Source organism: Nanorana parkeri, unplaced genomic scaffold (genome assembly GCF_000935625.1).
Source record: "Nanorana parkeri isolate BGI_ZX_2015 unplaced genomic scaffold, ASM93562v1 scaffold739, whole genome shotgun sequence".
NCBI classification, from domain to species: Eukaryota; Metazoa; Chordata; class Amphibia; order Anura; family Dicroglossidae; genus Nanorana; species Nanorana parkeri.
In genome coordinates, this window is record NW_017307007.1 from 249,557 (window position 1) to 269,238 (window position 19,682).

Consider the following 19,682-nt stretch of genomic DNA (forward strand, 5'->3'; position numbering starts at 1 on the left):
AGAGAAAACAAATTCTAAGGTTAGGAGGCAGCTGTTATTTTTAAGGAGCATTGGCTATGGGGCTCCTGTATGATTTGATTATAGATATATATTATATCTTTTTGTTTTATTGATTAGGGATGCACCGACACCATTTTTTCAGACCAATTACAAGTACCGATACTTGTCCTCTCAGATACCAATTACTCATACCTTTTTGTTTATGGTCATGTGACACTTTTTCTAAAACAATACAGACTAATGGAAGGCAAAAAACCCCCCTATAAAGCATGGGACAATTTACTCCAACAGTGGAAAAAAAAATTCCTTCCTGATCCCATAGGCAAATGGATATTCCCTGGATCAACGATCTCTGGTGCTTAACCTCCCTGGCGGTCTGATTTTTTTTTTCTTTCCTTTTTTCGTTCTTTTTTTTTACTTTCAAAAATCCTGCCGCTTCCGCCCCCCTCCTGCGACACGAACACTCCCAAGGGACGGAACCCGGAAGACGGATGCCGGCATCGGCCGGAGGACACAGTGCGGATCGAGGGACAAGGTAAGAGACGCTACACTGTATTCCCGAGTGTGGCTCGGGGTTACTGCTTACGGTACAGAAAATTAACCCCGAGCCACACTCGGGAATACCGCCAGGAAGGTTAATATACCTAAAAGTACTCGCTGGTATCTGAGAATTCCTAGTAAATATGGATGCCCCAATGTGTATATTGGGTTAAAATGCTAGTTGACTCAAGTATTAGCTGACCCAGAACAAAAGTACTTCAGTCACAGAATCATTTTCAGGAGAGGTCAGCAATGGAAGTTGAGAATGGACAAATTTCCCACTGTAGGTCTCCTTTAACATCTATATTTATTCAAATTAAATACATCACCCCAATATGTTAAACATATCTTTGGGTAATATTAAAGTACTGTACACTCAATATCAAACCGATTCATGCCCTCACACTTATAACCCTTTCCATTATCCAAGAGAAATCCAGCCTTTAGGCAGTTTTGGCTCATTTCCATTCAATAGGGCCAAGTTTCAACTGAGTACTGTAGACCAGTATTTGTAATGCAGTCAGTGGCTATGAACGAAGCATGATTTCATTCATTTTAAGGAAATGGTTCAGCTAGCAATACACCAATCCTTTATTTAAAGGAAACCAGTCACCAGAGACACATGGAGGCCGACATTACTGACCTCGCCTTAAAATGGTAGGTGTCTGGCAATAATTCTGATCCCCCTTGCTTCTATAAAATGAATTACTGATCAGAAACAAGTACACAGCTAAGGATTTCTGCCTTTTTTCTAATTTTACTAACCTGTGCACATTTGTTTAGGCTATTTCCTCAAATTATTAAGACTAGCAGAGAGTACTAAAGTGTATTTCTTCATTTGCAGCCAAATTGGGATAACTATCTTATGGTTGTTATATGTTCCTGTTCGCACTGCCATTTTCTAAAAAGAAAATTAAAATGTGATTATTACATATTACTTGTTTTCTCTAGTAATTCCCACTGAATTTTTCCTCTGGAATACAATAGGGCTGGGGAGGTTACTATAATGAATCTTGTCTGTACTGTGTTGGCATTTCTCATTACAGTATTGGTTGTAAATTAGATTTGAACACTTTCGATCAACAAAGGTTTAAAGAAGCATTGTATGTTAATGAGAGGATGCTCAGTGTGTCCCTAGTTTTTCTATGGGGACAGAGTTTCCCATTTAAAACTGGCAAGAGAAACTTGCATTCTGTTCAAATACCTGCTTAACAGACACATCTAAAAGTTCAGAACGATTTTTCTAAATCATTTTAGACATGCTGCGTGAATAGAAATCCATAACAACCATGTAGTGAGGGTTTTCTTAAATTTGACTATAAAAGTGAAAAGTACCATATATAACAGTTGACTCTTTGCTCTTCCTTGCATGAACAAACCTCAATAGCATGTACATTCTCAGGTCTAAGGTTCAGTTCACACCCAAAATGCATGTACTTTCCGTTCTGGGTATTGATACACACTGATGCGCATAGTGTTAAAATATTTTATTCAATTGGCGTGGAAGGCAAAATGCAGGTGATGGCACCCAAAAGTATCAGAGGAATATTCACTACATGCTGCAACAAGACGCATTGGTGGCGATAGGTCCTATTGAAAATAAGGCATCTGGTGTAAACAACCCACCCCCAAAAAAGAGCATTACAGCCTTTCCTCAAATCTAACGATGTATGTTATAACATTTTTTAAATATAATTTTTCTCTTAAGTAAATATGAAATGTCAAATTGAGAAAATGTGGTCTTTTGCCCTACCAGCATGTGGAGATTTACAGGCTACTTTATTCATGTTTTTCAGTTTGTTTTTTTCTTCTGAAAAAATGGCTGGTTACAGAGCTCAGTAGCCCAAGCAGAAAATTGTGACTCCTCGCTAATCCAATGGATTTATTCAAGATTTCAAGTAAGGACAGCCTGCCTAAAAAGAGAAAATGATTGCTTGGCTGCCTGCTTAGCTAAACAGTAGTGCTCTTGGAGTCATTGGTGATTTAAGGCTAATTTGTAGGATTGAATAAATATAGTAAAACAAAATATGTATAAAACATCAGCTTAAAAATCTAAAATAATACATTTCAATACAACTGACCCATAACCATTCATTATAGTTTCACTTTTACTGCAGTGGAGAAAAGTCAGGTCAGTGATCAGATAGTTTTGTCTGGCAGAGATTTCTGGATCACAAGGGTTAATGGAACTGCAGTACAGTTTATATGCAAGACAATTCCCATGTATGTATTTCAACTATGGTTTTAGGTTTAACTTAATATGCAGGTGACCTTTAATGGACTGAATTATCTTCATACCATTACATGTATGTGTTGTTATTTTAGGTATGTCTGCAATGTCATGATGACTATTGGTTTAACAGGTTGTATGCTCAACTTTTAAAAGTAGCGTGGGAGCATCATTATCTGATACATCGGTAAACTGTACATTTTACCTATGGACTGAATTATCTTCATACCATTACATGTGTGTGTTGTTATTTTAGGTATGTCTCCAATGTCATGATGACTATTGGTTTAACAGGTTGTATGCTCAACTTTTAAAAGTAACGTGGCAGAATCATTATCTGATACATAGGTAAACTGTACATTAAGCACCATTTCTAAGCACTGTGTCACCACTAATTCCAGCAATTCGAACAACCATTTACAGAGCTTTAATTCATTTCTTGGCACTAATTTAATTCCAAGATTGCTTTGATTTGTAATTTTCACTTAAGGCCATGCTGCTAATAAAAATGAAACCTGCTTTCCAGTTTTGCAGTTAACCACAATGTGATTCTAGGGAAACAAGTGAACAAGGCAAAGTGTAAATATCTGTCAGCACATTCTTTGGCAATTAAAACATAATGCATACACATAGGGAGTATTAAATAAACAGTGCAGCAGGTTTATTAGAATACGGACGTCAGTGTGAAAAAATGAAGGCGCTGCAAAAAATCTGACTAAGCAGACATGACACAGATTAATGGTGGATTAATTCAGTTTGTAATGGGGAGACTCGGCAAGCTTTCTGATTAATCCAGAACTGATTGCCAAGGAAGTAGCTGGTGACTGCCATAATTATACATAAACAGTAATATAGAAATCAATTCCGGAATCATCTTTCCGTCACTTAAGTGCATCTATATCAAAGAACAAAACGTAATATTGCAGCCTACTATTCCTAAATTGCAATATTTTTTCCTTTTATTTATACCTGGAAATCCTGTCCGTAGCACATTTCCTGTCCTAGGATGAACAAGCTCACTCACCCTGCTGGATCTACGGAGCAGCAGTGTTGTCACCCTGGGACTGAAGTGTTTTAGGACTTCAGAACATCTCCCCTCCACATTGCACAGGGTGAGGTGTCTTATAGTGCAGAGAGAAGAGCACATACCACAAATGTCTAGCCCAGGTGACTAAATTCAATGCCACTTTGAAAAACATTCCACTTAGAATTAACTTTCAGAAATGTGCATTCTATTAATGGGTATGCTCTAGAAATGAATCTCACATTTCAGCAATCATAAAACAATTATTTTTCTCATATCTGGATGTACATTTTCCCTTAGTGTATGTTAATCAGTTGGTTTAATTTTGAGCCCAGTTGTTTAAAATATAACATATTACATACCAAAAGGCTGCCTGCCTAGGCTGAACCATTGTTGTAAATCATCCTTTTGAATGTTCGTGTAGAGAATTCAGGCTTACCTTTCCAGCATAATGATGAATGATGAAGCCCTGGTTCCAACTATTAAAATGTTCATGGGTTCCCACAGCCATCTGGAGTTTTTGCAAAAGTGTCTGATCAGCTCCTTCTCCCACTGCATGCATTGTGGCACATACATCGTCCAAAATACTCATTATGCCTGGTGGGTTCTGAAAAGTATACAGAGTGGCACAAAATCAACACTGACTGTTATACTGAAAACACACTATTCTACAGTACCATTTGTACTGCATAATGAAAGATTAGGGATGTACAGATACCGGTTTTTCGATTTAGAGTATGAGAACCGATATTTATATTTCGGTACTCGGCGCTACCAAGTACCGATACTTCCAGTAGCAGGGAGTCGGCTACCGGGCAATCAGAAAGTCAAGGCAGCGTGTTATTACCCACTGCCCAGCTTCTTGATTGCCCGGCCAATCAGCATCGAGCCGGCTGTTTGGCTGGTTCAATGCTGATTTGCCGGGATTCCTGCATCCCAGCCAATCAGCATGGCCAATCAGGAAGCCGGAAGGATGGCCATTACCTGCTGTCCGACTTCCTGATTGGCCGGGAAACCGGCTGCATGCTGTTTGGCCGGCTAGATGCTGCAAGGCAGAAGTGCTAACCACTACGCCACTATTTATTAATTAAATATAGACAATCTTAGTTTTACAAAAAAACATTTAATACATGACACACTGGCTTATCTAACCAAAAAGCACAACAAAACCTGCCTTTCTACATGTTTATCTAATTTAGGCATGGGACTTAGACATCAGAAAAAGGGAAAAGTAATTGCCACGAGTCACTACTCTAACTCATTTGTGTGTGTGTAAATTCAAGATTGTGCTATTGAAATATGAAAAAAAGCTTTTTTACAGCAGGTGTAAGGAAACACACATGAAAAGAAGCCTAAAGCTTCACTCTGACCATAATAAAGAAATAAAAAATTACACAAATTCACTATACATTCTCTTTAAGCCCAATGTCATAGAATTTGGCAAAAATAATACATACAACATAGATTATTAGTACACGATAATCGGTTAACACAATTGAGCCTTATGCCATAGAATTTGGCAAAAGTAATACATATAATATAGAAATAATAGAAAATAACAACAACTAGACCAAACAATACACTTACCACTTTATTCTCAATAAGGTCACATACAATCTTATTATTAAAGTATTCTATTGGGGTCCATCGAATGCCTTCCTGGACATATTCTTCCTGCAATTTAAAGTGAAGAAAACTGTAAAATATGAACATTATTTTACTGCAATACACGCCTCTAAAGAATTCATATTTCTTTCTGGTTAACCCTTGGCAGTCAAAAACCCTACAACATGACAAGAGAGAAATACAATATAAAAGAATTGACATCTTCGTCTAACCAGTCATATGGGTGTTAAAACAAATATTTGAAAAGGAGAGATAGATTTGCTGTTGCCAGGAGTTTTCTCTACATGAGGGAAGACAAAATGGTGTATACTTTTATACTAGACATGGTTGCCTGCCTTTGGTGATAAACAATAGCTAGAAAAATCATTTTTTTTCGTTTTATAAAGTTTTTGTTGTTTCATATTTTATGATACAGAACTATTTTACATTTTATTAATAGATTTTAAGCACCAACACAAAGTGCAATAGCTATGTGGAAAGCAAGGTAAACTAATGCAACCAGAATTCAGTTTGCTGTATTCAGACCTATTAAAGATATTTTGCACTGCCCTACTCAGTATGGCCTTGATCATACTATGTTGGATACAGAAGAGCCTGGCTGGATCACTAGGGAGGAGAGGGGGTATCAGTAAAAGCCATAAAAAAACCATATGCATTTTTGTCCCAAGAATTACATATGCCATTCAGCTCAGTACATATTATTAGACTAGAGAAGCTACAATCCCCTGCCAAGTACCCATAAACCTCTATGCACTCTAAGTCCTTTAACACTAGCCCTTACCACAGTTAGCATGCTAACTTTCCAGAAAGCAATAAAGTAGGTCAGCTGATTTACCTGTTCTGCTTTAAGTGTCAATTCTATAAATATTTGTTGCAATTTTTCGTTCACAAAATTGATGCAGAACTGCTCAAAACCATTTTTCTGAAAAGAAACAAATGTGTTAATCAGATGAGTACAGGGTACCACTGGAGCTACAATAAGTTCAAAACTGTAACTTACCTGAAAAATCTCAAAGCCATAAATGTCAAGAACACCAATATTGTATTCTTCGTGATCCTTCTTTATGGCTTTGTTGATTGACTAAAAAAAAAAGAAAATGTTTAATGTAATGAAATAATGAAAACAGAAACTCAAGTGTTAATACCTATTTTCTCTGGATAAACTACTTAAAGGGGGTTGGGGGAACATCTACTGAGATTTTTATAAAGAGGTACACCTGAATTCAAATTTTAGTGGGCATCGAAATGCTAATAAACTAGATTTACATACTGCAATAAAATATAAAATAGTATATTAAAGATTACCATGATGATTACTATATTATACAACAAATAGGTAAATAAACGAGTTGATATCGCCATAACACCACTCCTGAGGCAGGACTTACATCCACTAAGTAATCGAAGACTCGAGAATGAAGTGCTTTGGCCAGAGCATCTCTGGTATAGCAGGCCTGTTCCACATTCAGAGTCACATTGATTGACTCGGACTTGCCGCCCCACTTGCTGTCCATCTGTCTGCTTGTCAACTTCTCCTTTAAGCGACTTTCATTTATCCCCAGGAGGAATGTAGGGAATGCTAAAACTGTAAACGAAAGAGACCTTTACAATACAGGACAAATATTCAGGTCATTTCTGTGTAACCATCCATGTGGAGTTCACAGACACAATATACAAAAGGGGAATAAATATGCACACAGGTCCTGTAACAAGAACCTGCGACTTGTCAACGGTTATGAAACTAGAAAATTACTGGGAAGTCATTTTCCCTGGGTGGCAACAGGCTTTCAGACAACATCAGGTGTTGCATTCTAGTGCAAATGTAGCCAAATTGTATTGTCTCCTTCATAGTAGAATAAATAGAGTGGAACTCTATCATCTGTGTGTTTATGAGAATGATAGTGGGAGAAGTTTGCTAAATCAAATGTGTATTTTAAAAGGGACACATTTGTTACAGCTGTAGAGCTAAAGAAAGAGGGATTTATACCATATGACTGGAGGCCACCCATATTAATTGCAGCTTTTTTTAAAACTACATTGCACAGCTCTAAAAGTTTTCTATACAAGCCGGATGACACATTTCTTCTGCATCATACTTTTTTGTTTAAGGAGCTTCAGATACAGTTCTTCTAACAAGACGGTAAAGACCAAAATATTTTTTTAAATAATGGAAACAATATAAGAACAGTAAAATTACATAGTTACATAGTTAGTCAGGTTGAAAAAAGTCCATCGAGTTCAACCTATAGAGATACGGAGAAAAAAAAACAAAAAACAGAACACTGTGCCCACAATTACCCAATGTTGATCCAGAGGAAAACAACCCCCCCCCCTATAAAGCATGGTTCAATTTGCTCCAACAGGGGAAAAAATTCCTTCCTGAGCCCATAAGGCAAATCGGATATTCCCTGGATCAACAATCTCTGATGCCCAATATATCTACAATAACTCAATATCCAGTAATATTCTGTGCATTTAAGAATACATCCAGATGTTTTTTTAAAACAATTAACCAAGCTAGCTAGAACTAGCTCCTGGGGGAGTCTATTCCACATTTTTACAGCTCTAACTGTGAAGAATCCTTTCACCATGAGACAGGGGGCGGAGACAGGGGGAGATGGAAGAGACCTGTGAAGACTGAGGCAAACGCCGAGACCGCGATGGAGAAAGGCGTCGCCAAGGGTCCAGTCGAGCGGCGAAGCTGAGAAGATTGGGCGCCGAGGCAGCAGTGAAGGCTGGGCTTCCCGTGTAAGGTAGGAGCACTGTGCTGGCAGGGCCCACCATAGATTATGCACAGCCCACCAAAGAGTCACAGGTGGGCTGTGCAATACCTTTTGGTGGGCTTTGCAAGGGCTTTGCAGCCTGCAAAACCCCCCACAGATCCTGCACAGCCCCCCTGAGATCCGGCAGACTGCGGGGTCTCTGCAGGATCTGTGGGAGGCTGTGCCACATCTCAGGGGGGCTGTGCAGCCTGCAAAACCCCCCAGAGATCCTGCAAAGCCCCCCACATATCCTACACAGCCCTCCTGAGATCTGGCGGACTGCAGGGTCTCTGTGGGGGGCTTTGCCAGATGTCAGGGGGGCTGTGCAGGATCTGTGGGGGGCTTTGCAGCCTGCACACCCCCCACAGATCCTGCAAAGCCCACTACAGATCCTGCACAGCGCGCCCTGAGATCCGGCAGACTGCAGGGTCTCAGGGGGTCTCTGCAGGATATGTGGGGAGCTTTGCAGGATCCGTAGGGTGCTCTGCCTCCTGCAACGCCCACCACAGATCCTGCACAGCCCCTCTGATATCTGGCAGACATCAGGGTCTCATGGGGGCTTTGCAGGATCTGTGTGGGCTCTGCAGCCCCCATGGTGGGCAGAGCCCATTACAAATCCTGCACAGCCCCCATGAGACCCTGCAGACTGCAGAAGTATATGACGCATTCAGGTTTAGTCCCCAAGTGCAGAACTTTACATTTATCAACATTAAACCTCATTTGCCAAATAGATGCCCAAATCACAAAATGTACTTTACTTCCCCTGGCCCTTTCTTCTCAATTAATAACAGACTATACCAACATTGTCTGTATATATCTGCAGGCCACATTACTACTATTGTAGTAACAACACAATGAAGTACAGTAAGGATAGCTGGTAAGGAAAAATGTGAGGTACATTTCACCAAGCTATGATGATTGTTGTGTCCATATATTTACCATTGAGAATAAAGATTGTTATGGCAAAACACATACTGTATCTTACTGAAATGTGTCTGTGGCTACAAGACTAAGGGGGTGATTTACTAACCTAAACACACGCACGCACCAGGTGCGTGTGCATTTTTACACAGCAAAACGTATTTATCAACCTAACACGAGCAACGTGTCACATTTTCACGCTGTTATGCCGCGTCTTTATGTATTTACGTACGTGCGCGTCATGTAGCATGCGCCATCGGCTACATGCCGCTCTAATAGCGGCATGCAAGTCTCTAAAAGCATATTTCCACTAATGCCATATATGGAAAAATCATGCACATGATGCATATATAATGCTGCTTCACAGTTTAGACAAAAATGGTTAGCTCATGCATTTACATTCCTGCATTCATCAACGCAAGCAACACAACGTAGAGCTAATTTACACAACATCACCTTGCAATTCATGCAGGGCTTTGCACAACACACCTGCTGGGTGTGTACACACTACAAAGGTGTCTAGATTCCACCAATAGATCATGCTGGGAGGGAACACACTACAGAGGTGTATACTTGTTCGTGGCGTGTTTATAAGGTTAGTAAATCAACCCCTAAGTGTCATTTTAGATAAATAAATTTAGAAATTTAGGGACTCTATTTCAGAAAAGTCTATAAACATACTACCTTTATAGATCCCTTTTTAATCGGTTTGACCACTGAAAGCAGATTTAGGATTAGTAGCCACGTGTTATTGCATTTACAAACAATAAATGGGTCAATTTCCGATGTAGGATGGTAGAGGCATGACTTCCACGGGCCTTTATTATTAGTAAATGGACAACAACCCTGTAATTGCCTTCTTTTTTTTATATATATATATATAAGTGAGACATCACATTTTAAAAGACTATATTTGGTTTTAGTTCATTATTAATGGGTAGATGATAATGGAAAGCTAGAAAACGAACCGCTAGTGAATCCAAGCGGATACAATTCATATACACTTCCTGTAAATCATTCCATTACAAACATGATATCCCTGATCGCTAATCTCATTGACTAAATGACAAAGGTCACACAAAAAAAAGAAAAAAAAGATACAAGCAGAACACTGCATGTCACTATCACTTTTTTTGTATACAAAGCACTTCCTTTACCAAGATGGAATGAAAACAAAAATACAGTTATCAAGGCAATATATTAATATCCATAGTTGAACATGCAACTGCTAGTGAGGCATCATTTATAAAAGGTAGCAATAAAATTAGGGGGGTAACTGATGTATACAACAGTCAAGCAACTCTAAACTATACCTAGAAAGTAATGTTCTGCAGTAGTAGATACTGATTTAGAGTTATATAAACCACCAATTAACTTCTAATACCCTTATAAGAAACCATTTATATAAATTCTACATTACGTTTTACACTGTACCACAATTATATTATCTTTTGATCTTACCATCTGCACAATTCTGATTAAAGTTTTAAATGTTACTTGTAACCATGATAAAAGAGAATTTGGTTAAGATCCTAAAATGCATTAGCTATCCATGTTACTCTCATGGCAAATTAAAATAATCTGAACTTTTAATCATACATTCAATGCTCTCTTCACTCTGCTAGACTTACTGCTGGCAAATCAGACCATTGGGCCCTCTGGACCCATTGAATGTTTGAGAGCAGCCACTTTTTTCAAATAGGACAAGCTGTACATTTAAAAACTCTGATTCAGTGCTTCACCAACATATGTTAATGTAAGCAGAACATTTAGGAACCTCTAAATTATACCTATTAAACAGGGTGCTGCAGTGGTGGGTACGGATTTAAAATTGCCATGTTCTAAGTCTGGGGATTACTTCTAAAACTGAAGTTTGAAAGCCAGAAGGCCCTACAATGACTTTGAAACAATGACCCCCTCCACTTGCACTCCATATAGAGATCTCAAACATTTCCAGGGACATTTCAGAACTTGAGATATAATATCAGTAGTTGTGGGAAAGTAAATGTAAAATAATCAGAAGTTTGATCAAGTTACAGCACTTCCACGTTTACATTTCTTAATGTGACTTACAGTTGCTCTATGTGAAGAAACTTCTGGTTTTGATTTAATGACCCTTTAAATGGGGAAGTAGAAGTATGAACACTAAAGTATAAAACCGACTATCTTAATTCTTCCGCGTCTTTGAAATTTCAGATAAGATTTATTAGATACGACTTGAATATCTGCTACACATATGGACATCAAGGCTTCTATAGAAAGACCAAACAATATCCTGGCACACACAAAAAGTAATTTTGTATATATTAATGGGGGTTTCCTAACTTACTATAAATAAATAAATCAGGGTCTTACATTTCAGACAATATTACACACAGTTTTATCCATATTGCATATGTATTCGATTTTTGGTTGATAACCCATGCATAATGCCATATCAAACATGTGCTATTAATTGAAAACAGTGAATACAAATACAGTGCAGCTTTTTTTCCCCATAAAAGCTACCATTTATAAATTACAGAGGAGATTTCCTCCAGATATAATACAACTTTGTAAATGGTAAGCAGCTTTTACAGAAAGGGTATGAGCACATCAATACCTTACAGCATATGCTGCAAATAGTAGCAAAATACACAAATTACAACAAAATTACCTTTCCTTCATTTACACCTGTAAAAGGTTCTTTGTCTGTGCAAAAAAAAAAATCTTAATATCTGGCATTATAATTTAATTTCAAACAGACCAGGCCAAATACTTCAGGGGGGAGTGGAATGTGCAAACACGATGTTGCTGCTAAGGATTTTCTTTTTTCTTTCCCAAGTGCTTAACATGCTTGGAACAGTAAAGCATGCTTGTTTCACAGCACACTTGAAGGATTGCTGCACTTACTGCAAGGTGCTGTAACCCTTTATTTAGATTGTGGCAACAGAGTAAAAGCTCTCAGATGCTTTGTACTGCTCTCAGTGTAAATATGTAAGAGCTTTTATAGTGCTCAGAAAAATGTAGGTTGTGGATGGCCAGCCATGCACGTAGGACATACTTTGGCTGATGTGCAGACAGACTTGGAGGCGTTTGATTGTGATTTGTTAAAGCATGCCTGTTTATCTCTACTGCAGCAGGAGGATGAACAAGAAACCATCACGCACCTCTCTAGCTGTTTGTTTTGTGAAGTAATACATTCTCAAAGTCAGATTTTACAATCTGTTTCTAACAGCTTAGAAACACCTGTTTGTTTACATTAGAAGGCAGATTACTATAGCTACAGAGATGAATGGGGACTTTTTGAAAGTGCTTTTGCTGATGCTCAATTTAATGTGCATAGTCTGGGCGCATGTTCAATTTAACAATGCCATCTATTACAGGAATTACCGATTATTTGACTTCAACACCAATAGGATTGCCAAGGGGAACCCAGGTAGTTATGGCACGAAGACATTTTCTCACAAGTATCTCAGTAATATTAGGTTTCACCAAGATTTGAAAAATGTTTACATGATTTTACCAATATCTAATTTCTTTATTGGTATGGGAACATAATATAATACCAGTCCTCTGTTTTTGTATCAGTAAAACAGATGGTAGAATCCTTTCCCAACAATCAGTTTTGAAGTGTTTCCTGTTGGCATTGAGATGGTGTAGCAATCATCAGCTCAGTCAGGAATTTTAGCACCGTTTTCAACACACACAAAAATTAAACACTGTTACTCCCAATCATTACTTGAGTATCCTGTCCCTTTAGTCCAAAACTAAGCAAGCTGTAGGCCACCACAGATGATAGAGCTGCTGATAGATTTAAAAATAAAATACCTACACTCTTCACTCTCCACCGCTGCATAGTTGCCTTTTTCCTTGAAGCTAATATTGCCCAGGTGTAGAACTCCAGCTACAATCTGCAGCACCATAGCTTGCTCTTCTGCAAATATACCAATCACATTCATGGCATGCTAAGAAGTAAAGAACAGAGAATTGATTTAGTCTCCAAGTAACCATTACAGAAATATTTTTGGATACTGAATTTATCTGCATTTCCTACGATGGAAAATAAACCATGATGCATGGGTATGTATATCTACGTATTGCACTGTCTTACAAGAAGGCGGTAAACTATCCTCCTGATATTTTATCAATGACAGCATTGACATACTTCTATAGTGTACAAACTGGGCCTTGTGCAGGAACCTTTGATCAGTCATTTTTAGCTGTTAAAGCTACAGGCAACAATTAAAATCAATGAATGGATAAATAAGAAAACACTGCAAATTGTAGAAAGTTTATAAATCTTTACAATGAAAGATCATAAACGGATATATTGGTATCATTTACAAAGATACAGCCATTCAAAAATAATAGTATGCAAAAAAATACCCCTTCAAAAACGTTTCTTCATATTTATATGTAAAAAAAAAAAAAGTTTGGAATCCTCATTTCACAATCAAAAGCCACTTGGTCACAGATATCTAGTCATTAGCACAAATTATAATTGCTCTTAAACCATGTGAATAATAAATACATTAAAAGGCTGCTGAAAATGCCTTCAGTACACAGACAATACACATATATGAAGTACCATAGTTTCCTGAAAGTCTCTCTTGTCATTGATGTCATCCACTTTGTAAGATCCAGACTGGCTTAGATAACAGTAGTAATCTAGGGTTGTGATGCCAAGGTCATTCTTTTGCTCTTTAGAGGCACCTTCAATCAACTGGCAAAAAACAGAAAAATACATCAAAGAGAAAACAATTTCACAAATGCTCATTCACAATGCAAAAATGTGCCAGCTGCGGCAAGGGTCCAGCGGATTCCTGTGTGTGGATGCACATTTCTGTTGTGTGAATGAGGCCGAATAGCATTGTACAGCACGAAAGGACAAAATCCAGATGTTAACAGTTTATCAGCACTCATTCACACTATGTGAAACAGCATGGAGTTTAGACACTTTGTGCTGCATTACATTATTCTAAGAGCTGTATAGACTTGAATTTTCAAAACACAGGTCAACACACGCAAAATGTAGTATATAGTGATTTTACCAATGCACTGCAAGGCAGCCTTGTGTCATCAGGTCTTATTGAAAACAAAGGACCTCCACTTGTTCATACATTTTGCCTTCGTGGAAAATGTAGAAAAATGCATGACAATGTATCCAGTGTTAAAAAGCCCTTACTCTTACTCCTTAAAAGAGAACTATGGGGTAACCTGGGGTAAGGGAATCCCTGCGGGGAGTGGTGACCGACAGTCTACGCTCTCTGCATGGAGATAATTGAAAAGTGAGCGAGCGACGATATGTGTTCGTTCACTTCCCAATCTATAGAGCTGGCGTGCGACAGTTTCATTGTCACATGTCGGCTCTAACTATGAGGTTGAGTGGAAATCACTCACATCATAGTTCTCCTTTAAGGCTGGGTACACACCAAGACGACAGCGTTTTTGCTGCAAGTTTTTGTGCGCTTTTTGCACGTTTTCACGTGCGTTTTATGCACATAATTTCAGTCGTGTGTTTTTGTGAGGAGATTGAAGCTCATTGATGTTAATGAGCAAACGTGCATAAAACGTGTGCAAAAAACCACAGAAAACGTGCGTTTTTAAGCGTTTCCTATTCAGTCTATGGAGCTAGAACAAGCTGTAATATGCCAAAAAAAAAAGCTCATGTATTTTTTTCCCAGCGACAGGCAGTTTGCTTATTGTGACAAAATGCTCAGACGCGAACAGGGCAATAGAAATATAGGATTTTTTTAGTGTAGTAAAAGCGCTACAAAACGCTCAGTGTGAACCAGGCCTAAAACAAATGCTAAAGATTGGCTATGGTTAGTAAAATAATCTGACCTAAAACGTATGTCTATGCAAAATAGAACAAACAAATGCAATACACCTCTGCAATACACACACACAGACACACACATATTTTTCTTTATGTACAAAACACTGAGGATCTGCCAGAAATCTGGTGAGCTACTAACTTTCTGTAGTGAACTGACAAGATTTCCTCTGCTACACTGAATCCCAAGCTATGTAGTTAGCCCTGCCTTACTTCTCCCCTCCTGGACTACAGAACACCGCTCCTCTTCTCCACAGCATAGGTGAGAGGTTCTCTTTAGTTCAACAGAAGAGAACTTGTCAAGGATTAGAAAACTGTTGGGTTTTCCCTGCAACAGAGTCACTGTGCTGTCAGCTTAAACAGGAATTTAGGAGCTCTAAGGATTTTTGCAGGATTAACGGGTATGTTTCTGTACTTGCAGTGTTGCAAGGCAAAACATGGGGAAATTTGCAAGTACTGCAGTTTTTAATTTTTTTTTCATTCTACCCAGACACACACACACACACACACACACACACACAAAAGCCATACGGATACTGGTTGTGTTGTCAAGTCCCCTGCAATGATGTTGAGACTAGCTAACTGGAAAGAAGAGACCCTATTTCACATCAACTTAAAAGCTGCTCATATGTTAATTTAATTTCCATATACTGTAGCTCGACTCCAAGAACCTCTGAGCTCAGTCCAACAGGTGCGTAGTAATACATAGTGTAAAATAAAAAGTAATCAAGCAGCTGCATTGAACATTTGAATACAATGTAAAAAGTTGAGCAGTGCAATTATAATAAAAAGTCCAAAACAGCGATACATAAAATCCATGAAGTGCAGCAAATAATATAAAAGTGTGCTGACTAATAGATTCCACATGCTGATTCTACCCCCTGTACCTCTCGTGGCATTTCCAGCCCCCTGACAAAAAGCTCACTTCACAAAAGCATAACACATGAGGTATTTTCATTACTGTGCATTACTTGCTCATGTTTATAATGGAAAATTGATTTTTCAGTCCTCTACCTTTAGCACATGGAGCAGATTAATTTACCACACATATGTTAGGCAAATCACAAAGATAAAACCAGGATGAGGATCTTTTGATTAGCCATGCGACTATAAATGTCAAAGCTCATTATACTGTCACTTTTTTTTTTTAAAAAGGGATCCTTATCCTGCGGTGTTAGTGGTGTATTTGCTGCAGGTGGTATTTGTAATCTATTTTGACAATAAACATTATTTCACATAGATTAATGCATGCCTTAGCCTAGGACTGGACAAATTTCAGGAGCCAGGTGTCATGATCAGGGAACTGGGGCATTAGGGATAGTGAGTTTTGTGGAGCTCTCCAGAACAGGGAACAGGCTAGGAGCACAGGTCTTGGGGAGTAAAAGGGTACCGGTATTCTAAACACAGGGGACCGGGAACAGAGTGACTGCACAATAAACGTGGGTGTGCCAGAGGCACAGAGTCTAAAGAGAGCCTGGTCTTCTCCAGAGCCTCTGATGGTGAGGATGTTGAGGATGTTGTGCGGCAGGGTAGCTCCCAGGTTGAGGTCCTCCAACACCCCCATGCAGACACAGCTGACAGAAGTGCAATGGGAAACGCAGGGGTCCAGGACAGTACAGCACTAGGACACAGGACTAGTGGCAAGTAGGACAAGAGACAGTGCCCAAGAGATGCAGGAAAGCTGCATCGGGTCAAAAATGAAAGACTTAGTGAAGGACACGCTGGGAAATGGAATGCCGGGAAAGTGCATATTACAGGAATTGAGAATGCACTGGGGAGTGCATGCAGGAGACATCCATACGCAGAGTCAAGCTACACAGACTGTTACAAGTAATGTGCTACACTGAGATACAGGGCACAAGGAATGAGCGTAACAAAGGAACATGCAATATACAAAAGTTACATCGCTGAAAAGCAGAAGCACACTGTGTGTACAGAGAAGTAAACTGAAGAAATACACGAGGAGGGCCCAAGGAAGGCAGGAGATGACTTCCAGGGAGTGAGGATAGGCAAACAGGGAGATACCCACAAAGAAGGCACAGTGCAAGACACAGGGAAGGTACTCGCAAGGACAATGCAGAAACAGGGGCAAAGGGTAGGAACTACTACAACAAGGAGTACAGCACAGGGGACTCAGAGAGAGCAGTGCAAATAGGGAAAGCAGACACACGAGTGAAGAAAGGGCTCACACAAGCGGATAGCAATCAGTGGACAAACAAGTATGGCCACTCACACCTCACATGTGAACGCACAGCAATACCACAGGGAATAACAAGGGTCTGGGAGTAAGCAGGGACATAGGGAACAGCAAGGAGGGAAAAAGCCAAGCAGGGAATCCACAGGGATAAGCAAGGAATCCAAGGGAACAAGGAATTATGACATATCTCCATAAACTGCAAGGAAAACCCCTAAAGAACACAGGCTTGAACCCTGAGCAACAAGTGAGCTGAACCTACAAAAGGAAGGGAGCGAGAAGTTTGGCTGCAGGCCTGTGACAGCCAGGCACCTAGGACAGAAGTGAAAATCTGACATGGAAACTAGACAAGAGGGAAAATCTGCCACGGATACCAGGACAGTGTGACACCAGGTAGCCAATGCGCCTTAAAAATTATAGCTGCCGCCTAATTTCTGAGGTTTTCTTTAGTTGACAACAGTGGAGCTGGTTCCTAAAAAAATCCTGCTGGCTCCTGGATTAGACAAGTTTGCTCCTGAATTCTATATTAATTTGTCCACCCCTGCCTTAGCCATCCTTAAAATACAGGTAGCTTTAGGCAGGTGGTACCTGTGAGTTACCATTAGGTTTTTATTAGACTAGAGGAGGGAAAAGAGCTGCTTAAAGTGACTCTTAACTCAGGAGTAAAGTCTTAAAAATGCATTCAATACCTTAACCATTAACAAAAAAATCTTTTTTGTGTATCACTCAGCTGTAGATCCTCAAATCATCTCTGAATTGGTGCTGATGCTGTCCTTCCTTTAAGAGGGTGGCTACTTTTGTTCCCCATGGTCTCTGTATGTGTTGTAGAGTAGCCACCACTTCAAGCTCACTCCCGTGATAGAATATAATCTCAATATAAATTAGTAAACTAAACATGAGATTGTAGTCCATTACAGGAGTGAGTTGTGAGCGGTGGCTACTTTACAACACACACACACACAGTGACCATGGGGAACAAAAGTAGCCACCCTCCAGAAGGAAGGACAGTGTCAGCACCAATTCATAGATGATTTCAGGATCTACAGCCGAGTGATACACAAATAAGGTACACGTTTGTTAATAGTAAGGTACTTGAATGTATTCTTAAGATTTAACTCCTAAGTTTAGTGTCAAAATAGTGATAAAATAACTGTTTGAGATAAAACAGCGATTTCATGACAAAATAAGGCTTTCAAAAGTCAAATGTCCCTTTCATGTGGAAAAATAATCCCCTACCTAAGCAAAATGTAGGCTGGTATATCAAACATTTTTATAAGAAAATATGATATAAAACGTTAAAAAATATTAACTCATCTGTAATATTAAACTGAGCCAAAAGTTGCAAATAACAAAAAGCATTGAACTATATTTGGGAAGTCACCACACTAATCTCTTCTATCAAATGCAGCTGCTGGAGGGGTGTGCCTGGTTTTCTTCTTCTAAGCAAGTGCAATTTTATCCCGCTTTTCATTTGGGTAAAACGTTTACCTCATATGGGGCGCTCTTCTTCCTTCCTGCTTTTCTTTTCAGTCTTTATATATGTCTACTGGGCACCAATATATCCCATGAGGCCAATTTGTGAATATCTTCCAGATATGCCAGGCACTGTTGTATCCTGTGAGGATTTTTTTTTAAATGTGCATTTGACCTTTTATTAATAGGAGGCCCACATGGTGGTAGAAATGGCATGTGAATACTGAAAGTCAGCACACAGATACACATTATTTTCAGCACTTTTATACACAGTACAGCGATTCACTTTTTGGTCTACCATTTTCTTTTCTATACAGTACTATGGAAGTTGGCGCTATTCATTCATAATTTAAGTAATTAGTTCATATTCGGTTTCCATATGTGGGATGATAAATTCCTGCTTACGTTTTAATATCTAGTACTCAAACAGTTATGCTCTCAGGAAAACAAGCGGATTAGATAACCAAGACATACTTGTCATATGTAGAAGTTGTTGATCTAACAGTAGAATAATTAGTTTGCATTGTTTCACTGTACCTTCTGCCAAGCACTAGCTGCTGAAAGACTGGAGCAACAGTAACATCTGCTGACCTGTGAGTATGCTGAAAACATTTAATAATGTTTAGATGACATTAACACCCAGACATTCCTACTGACCAAAGTAGAAGCCTCAGATGTAGAGGCCTCAAAGTCAATAATCTCTTGGAACAAATAGATGTTCTAATCCAACTGGGGCAAATTCAAATGAAAAAACTAAACTGTCTGGGAGCATGCCAGAACTTTTGGCAGATACACATTATATAACGTTTGTTAAAACGGAAAGCTTAACACTTAAATCTTATGTGGCTTTAAGCTGCAGTACTGTGGAATACATGTGCACCTTTTAAAGATAAGATAATAGTAATACCTGATAGAAAATGTGAAAGCTTCTCTCGCCTGGATTTCTCATCACCACCCGAGATTTTTCCAGTAAAAAGTTTGAGATTTTTCCTCCATCTGGTTCTCCCCCCAGGCTGAACTGAATCTCAAAATACTTTCCCTATTCAACATGAAAACGTGGAACAATCATGTTATACTAGATTCTTTTAACAATC

At 39.0% G+C, this 19,682-nt stretch overlaps 1 protein-coding gene across 1 annotated transcript in view; it reads right to left on the reverse strand.

Moving 5' to 3' along the window:
- Positions 1-19,682, reverse strand: part of MYO1E (myosin IE) — a 139,380-nt gene that overhangs the window by 47,336 nt on the left and 72,362 nt on the right. The window contains exons 7-14 of the mRNA XM_018564241.1: positions 19,496-19,627; positions 13,674-13,808; positions 12,918-13,050; positions 6,809-7,005; positions 6,421-6,501; positions 6,256-6,342; positions 5,382-5,468; positions 4,234-4,401 (exon numbers count right to left, since the gene is read on the reverse strand). Coding sequence (XP_018419743.1) covers positions 4,234-4,401; positions 5,382-5,468; positions 6,256-6,342; positions 6,421-6,501; positions 6,809-7,005; positions 12,918-13,050; positions 13,674-13,808; positions 19,496-19,627 — 1,020 coding nt within the window. The remainder of the gene's footprint in view (positions 1-4,233; positions 4,402-5,381; positions 5,469-6,255; positions 6,343-6,420; positions 6,502-6,808; positions 7,006-12,917; positions 13,051-13,673; positions 13,809-19,495; positions 19,628-19,682) is intronic.